General features: G+C 54.3%; 1 protein-coding gene across 1 annotated transcript in view; it reads right to left on the reverse strand.

The window, feature by feature from the left end:
* Positions 1-246: 246 nt before the first annotated feature.
* EPHA10 (EPH receptor A10) overlaps positions 247-13,682 on the reverse strand; it is a 35,781-nt gene continuing 22,345 nt past the window's right edge. The window contains exons 6-16 of the mRNA XM_054170338.1: positions 12,306-12,468; positions 10,768-10,876; positions 10,491-10,546; positions 8,946-9,071; positions 7,299-7,484; positions 6,345-6,406; positions 6,024-6,227; positions 5,250-5,399; positions 4,844-5,037; positions 4,535-4,699; positions 247-4,044 (exon numbers count right to left, since the gene is read on the reverse strand). Of these exons, the coding sequence (XP_054026313.1) occupies positions 3,930-4,044; positions 4,535-4,699; positions 4,844-5,037; positions 5,250-5,399; positions 6,024-6,227; positions 6,345-6,406; positions 7,299-7,484; positions 8,946-9,071; positions 10,491-10,546; positions 10,768-10,876; positions 12,306-12,468 (1,530 nt within the window). The 3' untranslated portion in view covers positions 247-3,929. The remainder of the gene's footprint in view (positions 4,045-4,534; positions 4,700-4,843; positions 5,038-5,249; positions 5,400-6,023; positions 6,228-6,344; positions 6,407-7,298; positions 7,485-8,945; positions 9,072-10,490; positions 10,547-10,767; positions 10,877-12,305; positions 12,469-13,682) is intronic.

Consider the following 13,682-nt stretch of genomic DNA (forward strand, 5'->3'; position numbering starts at 1 on the left):
GGCCACAATAAGGTCTCCTTGGAGCCTCCTCTTCTCCAAACTGAACAATCCCAACCACCACCTCGAGTGCCACCTCTGCAGCAGGAGCTAAGGCTCTCCTCCAGCACACCAGGGAGCTAATTGGGCATCATTTCCCACCTTGCTGTGACTAAGAGCAGTCCTCACCCGCCCCCTGCTACCCACGCTAAAGCCGAAATGACCCACACAGACAAAGCAAGGCAGAACGAGGGCTTGGTTTTACTCAGGTGTTTAGATAGCTCATTATTGCAGTCTTGAAACATGGTTCAATAAATACAAAATTAACAAAAATGCCAATAGATCTTTATTACCATTTATCATTAGTACTCTTATTCTTACCATTATGATTATTATTATCATTATTAATTATCCCAACCCAACTGTGATTCCCTGGAGATGTCTGACTATAGTTCAAACATGAAATGCACACAGTGTCCCTTATGATAGTATATTACATTTGTTCTGAGCTTAGAAAAATATAGATTGACTTCTCAAGTAGGTATTTACAGTATATAACACATGGTTAATGAATATCAAAAAGCATCTGGAGATGAACCACCTTGATTCCAGTTTTAGTTCCGTGCCAGGGGTGCTGCAGGGTGCTGGGGTGGCGGAGCCCACACTCAGCTGTGCCAGGGGAATGTGACCAGAGCTTCCCCATCAGGCTCCAGAGCAACTCCTACCCTAATGCTGTCCCTCCCCCTACTCATTCCATAGGGTCTGATCCTGCAGGACACAGCAGCCAGAGCAGCCACAGGGTCAGGATCCATCCTCCTGGAGGGAAGCAGCACAGAAGATCCAGGAAGGAGCTCAGTGGAAGGAGCCTGGCAGCAGAGGCTGGCTGAGCAGAGACTGAAATGATTTTGAGGTATTTCCCTTGGTCGAGCAGCTTCCAAACAGTGTTGCTAATTAATTTAATCAGGAGGCATCGAATACCTCCCCAAAGAGAGATGCTGAGAGGATGCAAGTTAATTTTAAAATCATAACAACAATCTATAGCTTAATTTGCTCATTTTATTACCTTCAGGGTTGACGAGGAGCTCAATTAAAAGTGTTTATTGTTGCAACAAGCTCGGCCTAGAGCACGCACCTTCATTGTGGGCTTTTTCCTTCCTTTCTTGAAGGAGAGCCCAGGAATGCAAGCACCTCTTGTTTGTGCTGAGTTAGAGCCTGCTCCCCCCGCCCAGAAAGCGGGAGCAGATCCCAGTCCCTCACCAGAGCGAGTCAGAAAAGTAATTAAACACAGGGAACAGCTCCAGAGACTCAGAGAAAGAAATTGCACCTTCAGTTCTGATTGTGCTGGAGAATGCAGTCCAGGAGCCTAATCCAGGGGGGGAAAGACTAAATGATTGAAAGATGGTCTCGATTGCACTGGGAGAGCTCCAGCACCGAGCACATGGTTACAGAGCACGCAGCACTGAGGGCTGTGGGGCTGCTGCCTGGGCACAGCTCAGCAGCCATGGGCCTCTTGCCCACACAGCCACGGCAGCTTCCCAAGGGATCCACAGTCAGTTTGGCAGACTCTGAAGCTCTGTCACCTCGCCACCAAGCCCTGGCTTTTCCCAGCCCTCCTTGAAAGCAACTGCACCAAGCTGGAGCCAACCCCTCAGCAGTGACCTCCCTGCTGGAGACCCTGGCAGACAAGACAAGGGGCAGGGAGGAGGGAGAGAGGCTCTGGAATCAAGTTGGTCCAACTCCCTGCTTGGAGAAGGATAATAAAATTTTCTCTATAGATAAAATGTAAACATAAAGAGCATACAAATTGCACTTGATCCTCAGGATCTGGCATCTCTACCAAATGAAGGTTTCAGTTCACCATTAATTACTCTTCTGGGTGCAGAGCAGCAGGATGGTGAGTGACCAACCAGAGCAGGCAAGGGCCAAAGTAAAGACAAAGTATTTCTGTTAAAAACCTGCCCAGGTGACACAGGGGAATGTTGGAGCTGCAGAGGGGGCAGGAGAGAGCTTATTCACCCCAGAGAGCAGCAAACTCTCTGGAGTCTGCCCAGCACTTGCCCAAAGCTGGGACAGCTCCACTGCCACGGGACAAGCTCCTGCCTCCAGCTCTGCTCATGCCTGGCTGTGCTGGTTCACAGCCCCCCTCATGTGTGCCCTTGGGAGCTCAAATCCTGCACAGGGAATTGTGCTCTTCTCACCAGCCTGCACCGTGGCACAACCAAGAGCAGCAGGAGTGTGTGGTGCTCACCACAGCACTGCCCAGGAACAGGGCCTGGGGCAGAGAATGGAGAGACCAACAGCAACTGGCAGCTTCTTGTGGCCACTGGTTGGCAAAGATCAGGCAGAGAGTTCTGATCTCTGACACAATCAAGCTAAAATATGTAAAGAAGTGAAATCTTGCTAGTCTGGAGCACTCCTGGATCCAGCTGAGCCAGAAGAGCCTGAGGGCAGGTGTGAATGAAAGCACCATGACTAAGGCTTTGCCAAGCTGAAGCTGGATCCCTACGGTGCCAGGGCACATGGGTCATGGGATAGCCACTGGCACCCACAGCTGTGCCACTCTGCTTGACCATGAACTGGGAGAGAAGGAAGACACCAGGGCAGGGTGAGAGGCTGCCATAGGGCCCTTGGCTCAGTGGTGGTTCAGATCCCATCCTCTGGAGCAGGCTGCCAGGAAGATCTGACTGGAGCAGATTTCCAGCTGCGCTGTGAACATCTCCCACAGCAATCCGTTCCCTTTGTAAATCTTTGCCTTTCATCATTAATAATTCACTCACAGTACTTACAGATGATAATAAAAGGCCTACAAAACTCTGAACAAGGCTGCAAAGACCCATTTAATTAACTAACTTCAAGGGAAGTTCCATGATTAAGCAGATGCTATTTATGTCTTCCGTCAGGGCTCGGGGCTGCATCAGCGCGTGAGGCGGGCAGCACCACGCTACCTCTGCAACCAGATAAAGTGCTGATGTGCCCTGGATTATGCCTAGATGGCACAGCAGGCTTTCAGGGATGCCACAGATGCAATGCCCACTTCTGCCCAAGCCCCAGCACCCACCTGGGGGCCATGGTCCCTTTAGCATAGCCCCTGCTGCTACCTCAAACACCCAGACCTGGGTGCACTCCACTGCAGGGTGCACTGGCACTGCAGTCCTTGGGCATGGACCTCTGCCCAGCAGTGGGAAAGTGAGCAGGACAGCAAAGCAGGACACTCCTGCTGCTATTCCCTTCCCTGCCCAAGGGCTCCACCGCTTGCCCTCTCTCAGCTAAGGCTCTCTTCATCAAAGCTTTCAATTTCTTCCCCTGAAATTGTCCAGCCGAGAGAGCCTTAGCAACATTCAGCACCATTTACTCTGCACTTTAGTGGAGAATATTTGGTTTTGTTCACCAACTGTGGCATCAAGGCTCAGTGAAGGAACTCTTGGAGCGGAAGGGACACGGCTGGGAATGAATTTCCTTCAGCATAGCAGATGGGGAAAGTCACCTTCCAGAAGTTGGGTGCTGGGTGTGAGCTGTGCTCTGGTCTCTAAAAATAAAAGCAATAAAAGCTCCTCGTGGGGTTGCTAGAACATGTCAGCTTGTATAAAAATACCCATGGATCTCACCAGTAGGATGCAAGATAGAAAATGCTGTCAGCCCTGGATTACAACAATGCACAAATGTCCATCCACCCTGTAACCCAGTTCCCAGAGGGAATGGCAGCTCTGCATCTCACAAACCAGTGCTGGGAGAGCTGCATCCACCTCAGCACACCACTCACCTCCAGGAACCCCCCAAGCATGGGGGCCGGGAAGCCCTGCTCTCCTGCCACATGGAATGACTTATTCAACAGCAGCCCAGTGAATCCTACACCCCACCTGAGCCCACCAGGCTTCAGAGATTCGGTCTGGCTTGGGGTTGGCTCTCTCCTCCCCGGGAGCTGGGTCAGGGCGCTGCAGCTCTCTGGGGGCTCTTCACACCTGCACGCCTCGGCCGTGCATCTGGATCACCTGGGCCCGCAGGGTCTGGATGCCGCTCAGGATGGTCTGCTGGTGCTCTGGCAGTGTGATCCCCAGGCTGAGGATGTCTCTGCAAAACGAGCCCCACGTCAGCCGTGAGGAATGAGCCCCCAAGGTGAAGTGCCCCAGCACCAGCTGCTCCCAGCGCAGGTTTCACACCACCAGGCTCCTGAGGACCTGCTGGAGTAACAAGTCCCCAGCCTGTTGCCCCAGCCAAGGCAGCACCGACCCTGGCAGGGCACCCACAGGTAATGCATGCCAGCAGCAGACCAAGCATGAGGCAGCTCCTGGCTCTGCATCCTATGCTGCATGTGAGGTTATCAGCCAACAGCACTCAACAGCCTCTGCTCTCTGGTGGGGACGGGCCAGAAACTGAAGTCACAAACTCCAGGTTTAAATCTGTGCTTCAAAACCAGCAGGTCAGACATGCAGGCCACCCCACCCCAGCAAGCTGTTACAGACTGCAGACCTGTCCTCTTGTCCAGTGATGTCTGACCATCACTGAAGGGTAGAGCACCCAGCAACACAAGGTTATGGAGCCAGGAAACCAGTTCACTTACTGGGCTGTCATCCTGGCCACTGATTCCAGGTAGCAGTAGCCGGCAGCAGTGAAGTTGTCCTTGTACCTGCCCATTTCTATGGCTTCCAGCCACTCACCCACGGAGCTGAAGGATGGGAAGGCTGAGAAGGTGCGCTGGGTGAGGGGGATGGAGGTGCTGCGGGACCTGTCAACAGAACAGGGCAGTGAGCTGGCAGCAGGGGAGTGAGCAGGCAGCAGGGGAGTGAGCAGGCAGCAGGGCACTGCAGGGCTAAGCTGGGTCCAGCAGGGAGCAGGAGGACAAGCAGCAGTGAAGCCACAGGGTGGTCACCTGGTGCAGGTGGAGGTGGGACACTTCGGGGGCTCTGAGCTCTGCACCATCTTGCTCAGGATGTTGTGGATGTGTGAGAACTTGGGTCTCTGGCTGCGCTCCTTCTGCCAGCAGTCAAGCATGAGCTGGTGCAGGGGCGGCTGGCAGTTCACTGGGGCAGGCAGGCGGAACCCATCCTCCACAGCCTTCATCACCTGCAGCGGCAGAGGAGGGCAGAGGAGGTAAAGGGCTGCAGTCAGGCGCTGTGATGATGATCACAGGCAAAGCCCTGGGGCAAAACTCCTTTCACACCCCATCTGGGAGCAGCAGCAGCTGCAGCAGCAGCTGCTCCACACACCAGGGAGCCACCCACACACCATCAGAGGTGGCAACATCATCATCTACCATGCGGCCACCACAGACTCACGTCCTGGTTGGACATGTCCCAATAGGGTCTCTCGCCGTAGGACATCACTTCCCACATGACAATGCCAAAGCTCCAAACGTCACTGGCTGGACTGAAGTGGTGATACTGGATGGCTTCAGGGGCTGACCACAGCACCAGGCTCTTCCCACGCTGAATGGGCAGAAGAGGAGGAGAGGTGATGAGCTGGCACAGCAGTACATGAGCAATGGATGCAGTTCCCGGGTGGCCATTCATTATGCCCGGCTCAGCACCACAGGGATGGACACTGAATGAGCCACAGGCAGGTTTAGGGCTAAGAGAAAACTTTTGCCTCAATTTGTTTCAAAATGGCCAGGCTATGTCATGCTATATGGGAGCAGGGGAGAATGCCTCTGAGCAGAGCTGAGGGCATTTTCTGCATTCATATTTAAGGAAAACCAGCTCAGAGCCATGCAGACACACAGCCCATACACCCTGGCTTGCTCTCCTGTAATTAGCCATCCCCATCCTGGCATCCACAGAGCTCTCTGGATGCACCATAGGGAAGCAGGTGACAGACACCACTAATTGTAATTAACAGTGGGGAGACTCCCCACTCCTGAGCTGCAGCCCTGCTGCACCACAGTGCCAGCAGCCAGGGCTCCTGCTGGGCTCTCCAACCCCCACGCTCAGCTGGCTGCTCCTTACCAGCAGCACACCAGTGCCAGGACAGCTCTGCCCCAGAGCCCTGCAGCCATTGTGCCAGCACTTTGCTTCTGGGGGATGCTGACAACAGAATTTGGAAGTGCAGCTTACCATGGTGGAGAAGATGGTCTCCATCTTATCTTCTTGTGGCTGTCTGAAACCAGTTATTTTGCATGCCAGGCTACTGTTCACCAGCACTTTGTGGGCAGCAAGGCTCTTATGTATGTATCCCATCTCTGCCAGGTACTTCATGCCAGAGGCAATCCCCTGCAACATGCAGATGAGCTGGGTGGCTGTGAACTGTCCCTCGTGTTTCTGTAAAAAAGAAGAGAAAAAGCCAAAGGTGAGCAATGCCCAGCTGAAGCAGTTATGGCCAGCAGAGCCTGAGGGGGTGGCAGAGCCCCACAGTTACCACCAGCTGCCGGCACTCACCCTGAGGAACGAGTCCAGCACACCATTCCCCATGTACTCCATCACTATCATCATGGTGCTCCCTGCATGGACAGACAAGGAGCACAGCATGAGTCCTGCCCATTGCAGGTGTCAGAAATCCAGTGCCACCCTCCAGCACGGCTGGCTCAGGTGAGAACTTCAGCTCAGGCAGTTTGCAGCCAGCACTGGGTCTGAGGCTTTCCTGTGGTACCCAGCTGGGAATCCAGTGGGTCCCAATACCAGATGCTCCTTTTATCAGGACACAGAATCACTTCACTTAGTGAAAGCAAAAGCAACCAGCTCAGCCCCTGACTGAGAGCAGAAGCACCTCCTTACCTAACAACAGGCTGGTTGAAATCAGCAGCGGTGCTCCTGTGCTGCTGGGTTTGCAGGGGGATCCATTTAACTCCAGCATTCACAGCCTAGTTCAGCACACACACTCCCATGGGAGCCAGGAGCAGAGTCATCTGTTCCTCTGACAAGAGCCTCACTTCAATTTGCTTTTATGAGGAGCGCACAGCTCTGCTGCTAAGCCAGCTCTGCTACCTGGATTTATTCCTCTGGCTGTAAGCATTTTATTAATCATCAGAAGGCTAATATAGCCAATATAGGAGGAAACAGCTGACTGCCAGAGAGCAACAGCATGGCACCTCCAGCACCAGGGCACTGCTCCAAAGCAGCAGCAGCTCAAGGCTGCACAGGAGCCCTTCTCCAGCATGCATGGCTCAGGCTGCTTGTGCCACATAGCCAGGACCCCTCACCTCTGGTGATGATGAACCTCCTCACCTCTAGTGATGAGGAACCCCTCACCTCTAGTGATGAGGAACCCCTCACATGTGGTGATGATGAACCCCTCACATGTGGTGATGATGAACCCCTCACCTCTAGTGATGAGGAACCCCTCACATCTGGTGATGATGAACCCCTCACCTCTAGTGATGAGGAACCCCTCACCTCTGGTGATGACCCCCTCCAGGCGGATGACGTTGGAGTGGTCGAACTGCCCCATGGTGCTGGCCTCTGCCAGGAACAAGCGCTGCTGCTTCTCGGAGCAGCCTGCCCGCAGGGTCTGGATGGCCACGGGCAGCTCACGCTTGCTGGGAAGCTTCAGGCAGCCCCTGCAGATCTCCCCAAACTCCCCTGCACAGCAGAGAGAGGAGTTACCCAGCAGCCATGGCCATGCTGATGTGGCCCTCCCAGCTCTCCTCCAGGGAATACTTGCTTTGCTCTGAGGCCATGAGGTGCATTCCTGCAGCACCAGTGCTGAGTCCTGCTGCTGTGGACAAGCAAGATCTTCCCATTGGAAATCAGGGGATTTGCCAATCCGTGACCTCAGCCCTGCATGGCTGCAGGTTGCCCCCGCAGAGTCTGTTCTCTCACCTTCCCCCTCTGCTGAACGCAGCCCTCAGCACAAGTTTAGCACCAGCATGTGACTCTAAACACGAGTGACAACACAATGGAATTTCTTCCCTCTCTCTCTACACCTCTCAGCTGATCTCCCCACACTGCTCAAGTGCATGCTGTGCTTTCTCCCATGAACAGAGCAGCCTACAGCCACTGCATTTGGGCTCCCTGAGTCTGGCCCGTCCTGATCCCAGTTTCAGCTCTGCTCCTTCCAGGATAGAGCTCAGCAGAGCCAGGAGGGTCCTGCCCTGCACAGCCAGACACTTCCCAACAGCAGCTACCAAATTCCCAACATAAAAGGCCAATATTGGCTTTACAGCAAAAGACTTGTAGCTCTGAAGAGCTTTATTGATTTGAACAGCAAGGTGCTTGTTAGGTCAGCAGCAAGACAAACACCCTCCCAAATTTCTTATATTTAAATGCTTTCCTGACTAGTTTGCCTTGTTTTTTCAAACCCCAATTTGTTTCTCAGAGGTCTGGGAGGTTAGTCTCAGCTGCTCCACTCAGCAGCTACAAAGATAACCTCCTCTTGTCCTCAGTGTCCTCTTTCCTTCACCATTCTCCTTAAAGCTGGGGGCAAGCCCTTCCCCCTTCCACCACCTCTTCCTTTTCTGCAGCTGAATTTATCTTTAGGAAAAGGAATGACAGAGAATAATCATGTTCCCCCTGTCCTGGTGCACATTAGCAATTCAGGCTCCAGGGCCCAGTGAGGGGATTTTAATTTGCTTTTAAGTTTTAGGCAGTGAAGTCGATGAAAATCAATAAATCATTAAGTTCACACACTTATAAATAGTTTGGATGCTGCTGTCAAACTGCCCAGGTGCAGGTAACTGCTGATGCTTTCTGGCCCACACCTCATGCCTGGCTCTTCCTGGTACCTCAGACAAACAAATGTGAAGGCAAAGCCGAGCTCCTGAACACAACCCTCAGCAGCCCCACTCCCACCTACCCCTGAACACGTGGACCCTCCAGACAAGAGCAAGAGCAGAGGCCTGCAGTGCTTACAGGGCCAGAGGAGCAGTGCCCTACAGCACTGTAGCCTTGGCAGGACCACAGCTGTGATGCTGTGGCACTGCCATGGCCCTGTGTGCTGGGGCAAGAGGGGAGTGCTCCAGGTGGGCACACACATGGCCAGTGGCACAGCCACCACCCCGCAGCACAGCATGGCCACAGAGGGGCCAGCGAGGGGGGACTTGCCTTTCCCAATGATCCTCTCAATTTTAACATTAGCATTATCCAGCTCTTTGGCAAAGAGGTGCACAGCCTGCATGGGGTCTTCACAAGTGTCAGGATCGATGTAGGTCCTCCTGGTGGGTATTTTAACTGCAGGAAAAGGCAGAAAGGAGGCGTGAGAAAGGCTCAGCAGTACTCCTGCCCAGCTGTCCCTGGCAAGTTACCCATGTCTGGGGCTGCTGGCAGGACTGACTGGCCACCTTTGGACAAGCAAAGCCAAAGACTTGATTTTAAGGTTGCTAGGAAATTCCTGGTGCCATTAAATGAGCCTAATCGCTCCGCTCCACTGCCACAACCCCTGGGGTAAAGAGGAGTAGTTCCTTCGCTCCAGTGCAGCTCCTGCCCAGACTGAGCCTTTCTGCCACCCATACTAATCCTCAATTATCCAAATCATCAACATTCCCAAGACCTCTAAGACAGATCACTATAACAATGAACAGCAGCCACCTTCCAGGACCCCTCAACTAGCAGCATGGGCAGCAAAATGCCTCCCACAGGCACCCAACCATCTGCTCCAGGTGACTGACCCTGCCTGGGGGCACATCCAGGAGAACCCATGGAATGAGCCTGACCTGCTGGCAGGAACCCCTGCAAAGCTCTGCAGGAGAAACGGCTACCTGCTTGCTGGGGCTTCCTCACAACCCCAGCTCTCATCTCCTGAGAACAAGCAGCCAAAGCAATAGCCAAAGTACCTCAGCTCTGCTGCTCACCCGGCTCTGCTAGAGCTCTGCCGCTCACCTGGCTCTGCTAGAGCTCTGCCAAGCTTGCTCTCTTCCTGGACAAGGCCAGGAGGGTAAGGCACATTTCACATGAGCTGTTTGGCCTGGCCAGGACCAGCAGATGGGCAAACAGTAATGCTCCAGGAAAGGGTCACACCATGCAAGGCTTCCCTTCCATCTCCACTCCATTCACTGTCTCAAGAGCAGGAAGCTGCTGCTCTCCCCTCACCCTGCACAGGAAGCCTTAGGAAGACTCCCAAGGGCAGCTCTGCAGCACAGGGCTCTTCAGAGACAGGGGAGGCCAAGCTGCACCCAAGGAGCATGCAGGCTCTGCTGCCTCTGAAATGCTTGGGGGAGCAGGAGAGCATATGCGTGCGTCACAGACATATGCCAGGAATCAGATAAACTCATCAGTCCTGACATCTGAATTTGCTTTGACATGTGTTGTCTGTAAAATTGTTGCTGCTCCATAACCAGGAGTAGCCCCAGGAAAAAAAGCTGCATCCTGCAGCCATTTGTGGAAGGCTGAGGGAATAATTCCTGCACCCTGTGGAAAACTGAGCACAGTTCCCTTCCCTTCGGCGCAGCAGTGACCTGAGTGCAGGATGGACACTGGCTGAGGAAGCTGCCCAGAGCTCTCTGTGCTGAGCCCCTACTCCAGGACGACAGGGGATGGAAATGCTGTGGGAGCTGGGGCTCAGGGCTGCTCTGTGGGGAGATGGGCAATACAGCAATGAACAGAGAGATCCCCACGCAGCCGAACCGGCTGTGGTGCCCAGGCCCCACTTACAATGGAAGTAGAGCTCCTCGTCCCCATCCTGGCTGGCCTTGCTGTACCCACACTGTCTGAAACGAGAGTGAAGATGCAAACCATGACCTGGGCAGCAGCCCCTGGCTGGGGGTAAAAGCCTCAAGCGGCAGCCCCTAGGAGCAGCCCAGCCTCACAGCATGAGGAGCCTGCAGGCAGCTCCCCCAGCCCCCAGGCTGACAGCCAGCACTGCGCCCTGCTCACCTCAGTCCCCCAGCCCAGCCCAAGCCTCTTCGGGCCCCACCCCAGCTCTGCTCACCTCCTCCAGACCATCACGCCGATCACGACGGACACCAGCACCGTCAGCGCCGCGATAGCCACCACGGCGATGATGAGGGCAGGGTTCTGCTCGCTGGACGCCACCGGCACTGCAGGAGGGAAGCACAGCGTGGGGCAGCCCCGGACGCTCCTCCCAGCGCCAGCCTGCATCCTCTAGCAAGGCTGTGGGACAGCTCACCCACAGCCCAGGCTTACTTCTCACCATCCTCACAGAGCTCACACTGTGGTCTGGTTTTGGAGGCTGGAGCTGGTGCAGTCAGACCAACGTGTGGGCAGCACTGCGGGCACGGATGGAGCAAGCCCTCCACTGCCACCCTGGGCTCCTGGTTTGGTAATTGGTGCCAAGGAAAGGCTCCTGATTATCCGAGGGACGTGTTAAAAGTTATGGCTTACAAATAGCTTTCCTTCATCACATTAATTCCTTCCCTTCCTGCTTTTGCAAACAGGGGTATCAGAAAGCTACATTCTATATAAAACTTTTATTGGCTTCAATTCATTCTGAAAATGTCTTCTGTGTGGCAAATGGATGCAATTTAAAGCCCTGTTAAACACAATCTGTGAGAGCTGTACTGAGCCAGCCACTCAGGGCTTTCATTTCCAGCCAGGGTGGGTTATTAGCTGAAGCCCAACCATCTCTCCAAGCCCTCTTTCAGCCAGTGAAATGAGGTGCTTCTGGACTGGAGTTATGAATGGGAACTGAAAAGGAAAAGCCCCAGCAAATAACACTGACACTGGCCAGCCTCATTCAGCCAAGCAGCTAATAAGCCAAGTGCTTCCTGAGCCCTGGGGCACACAGCCACAGCCAGCTGGATCTCTAGTTTGGCCCTGCTGCAACCTGTGTAGCCACCCAGCCTGTCTCTGCTGCACCACTGTAGGCTGCACGGCTCTGCAGATCTGGGCAGGATCATGCCCTCAGCAGCTACACCAGCAGGGACTGACATTCACTCCCTTCCAGTGCCTGTTTGGTGGCCCCACAAAAGGGACCTGGTGAGATCTGTTCCAGCACCAACATCACACCGAGGCAGAACAACCCCCAGGTATACTTTGCTCTGCCAAGCACTTTCTTGGGCAACCTCAGTCAAAGAGCAGACACTGTTCCCAGCCTCTACAGAGGAGAGCAGCCAGAGACTGGCTGCCCTCACTGATGTTGCACTGAGGAGAGTGAGGACAGACACCTCCGGGACAAGTCAACCAGCAGAAGCCACCTTGTTAGAATCACACAGGAAAACACAATTAACAGCACATCCTGGGTAGTCTGTGCTCTTGGATGTGGAGCAGCAGAACCAGAGGAATAGGTGCTGCTCTGCAACTGAGCAGAGCCTGTGCCCTCCCTCCTGACACTCAGCCCTCAAGTATTTATAAACACTTATTAAATCCCCTCTCAGTCTTCTCTTCTCCAGACTGTAGAGCAGACTGAAAGGAGCATGTGGGGAAGGAGTAGCAGCATCCTCACAGCTCAGCTCAAAGCACCTCAGGCTGCAGAAAGGTGTGAGAGTCCCCAGCCTGGGCAGCACTTACGCTCTGCCAGCGTCTCCACTTCAATGCTGGGGCTGGAGCCTCCGTAGTCCGGCGAGGAGGATGTGCGCACTTGGAAGATGTAGAGGGTGCCAGGCTTCAGGTTATTGACCGTCACGGCCGGGGATGTGGTTTTCACAGTCGAGTAACTTTGATCTCTCTGATCCTGGGAAGTAATGAGGTACCCAAGATCTAGCTGAGCTGACAGCTGTGCCACGGCGCGGGCACGGCACGGCTGTATCCGCGCCCCCGGGTCCCATCAGGACAGGCTGTCTAAACATAAAACCTTCCCCGGAAAGAATACATTTGCTGGATGTCTCATTAATAGAAATTACATGGAAAGGTCACATGCAATGGCAGATGGAGCCAGATGATGTGCTGTGAAGGCGGAGGGAGGGTGGGGTGGTGGGGAGCAGCTGTGCCACCCCGCACGGCTCCTTTCCTCCTGCCTGCCCCCATGCCAGGGCTCGGCTGCCGGCACTGTCTAGCCCCTTCCCACTCCCCTGCGATGACTACTGGAGCTCTGGAGCAAATACAGGGGTGTTAGCACAGGCTGGGTGATCCAAGCTGGCAGGTGGCTTTGCCAGCAGTCCTGCTCTCCAGGATTTTATTCACTTGCCCATTGCCTGCAGGCCCCTTTGCTCTGGCTAAAGGCAAATAGCTGGCAAGGGGCAGGGTGGGCTCTGCTCAGCCAGGGGAACCACTCAGTGACTCTGACACTTTCACCTGCCAGAGAAGTAGATCCCCACACCTCTGCCTCCTGTGGTCTGCAAAGCAGCACAGGTCCCAGCCTCCTGTGAGCTCCCACAAACTTCTTGTGCTGCTGCACAGCTGCCCTGGGAATCATCTCAGCCAAGCTGGCTGCTTCTGAACAAACCTCCCTGGCCAGAGTCGAGACCAATGGTGCCGCAGCCCCAAGATAGGGTTATCCGAGGCCACTTCCCACCAGGAGCAGGCCCAGGCCACCCCCTGCAGCCTCAGCATCAGCCTCAGATGTGCTGGAGCCTCATTACGCTGCAGACCAGTCCCAGTGCACATCCCTGGCATAGGCACAGGCAGCATCCACTCACCACACTGCTCCCAGGGCCGGGCACCTGGCTGTCAAAAGCCTTTACCATTCAATACACATTTCCCCTTGATCTCCATAGCTCAAGTATGGCTTCACAAGCAAAGATTAGGAACTAAGTTGATTTTGTGTCAGCATCAAGAGCCTCATTTCAGTGACTAATGGCTAAACCATCGTTTGGATTCCCTGCCCAAGCAGGGAAGTTTCTCATCTCACATAACCCCAGGATCCGGTTGCTGCAGCCCATTTGCACAGGAATTACTGTCTCAGGCTTCAGCCTTAGCCCTCACCCACGGATTCCTCCTTTCAAAGCC

The sequence above is a fragment of the Dryobates pubescens genome, chromosome 20 (genome assembly GCF_014839835.1).
Source record: "Dryobates pubescens isolate bDryPub1 chromosome 20, bDryPub1.pri, whole genome shotgun sequence".
NCBI classification, from domain to species: Eukaryota; Metazoa; Chordata; class Aves; order Piciformes; family Picidae; genus Dryobates; species Dryobates pubescens.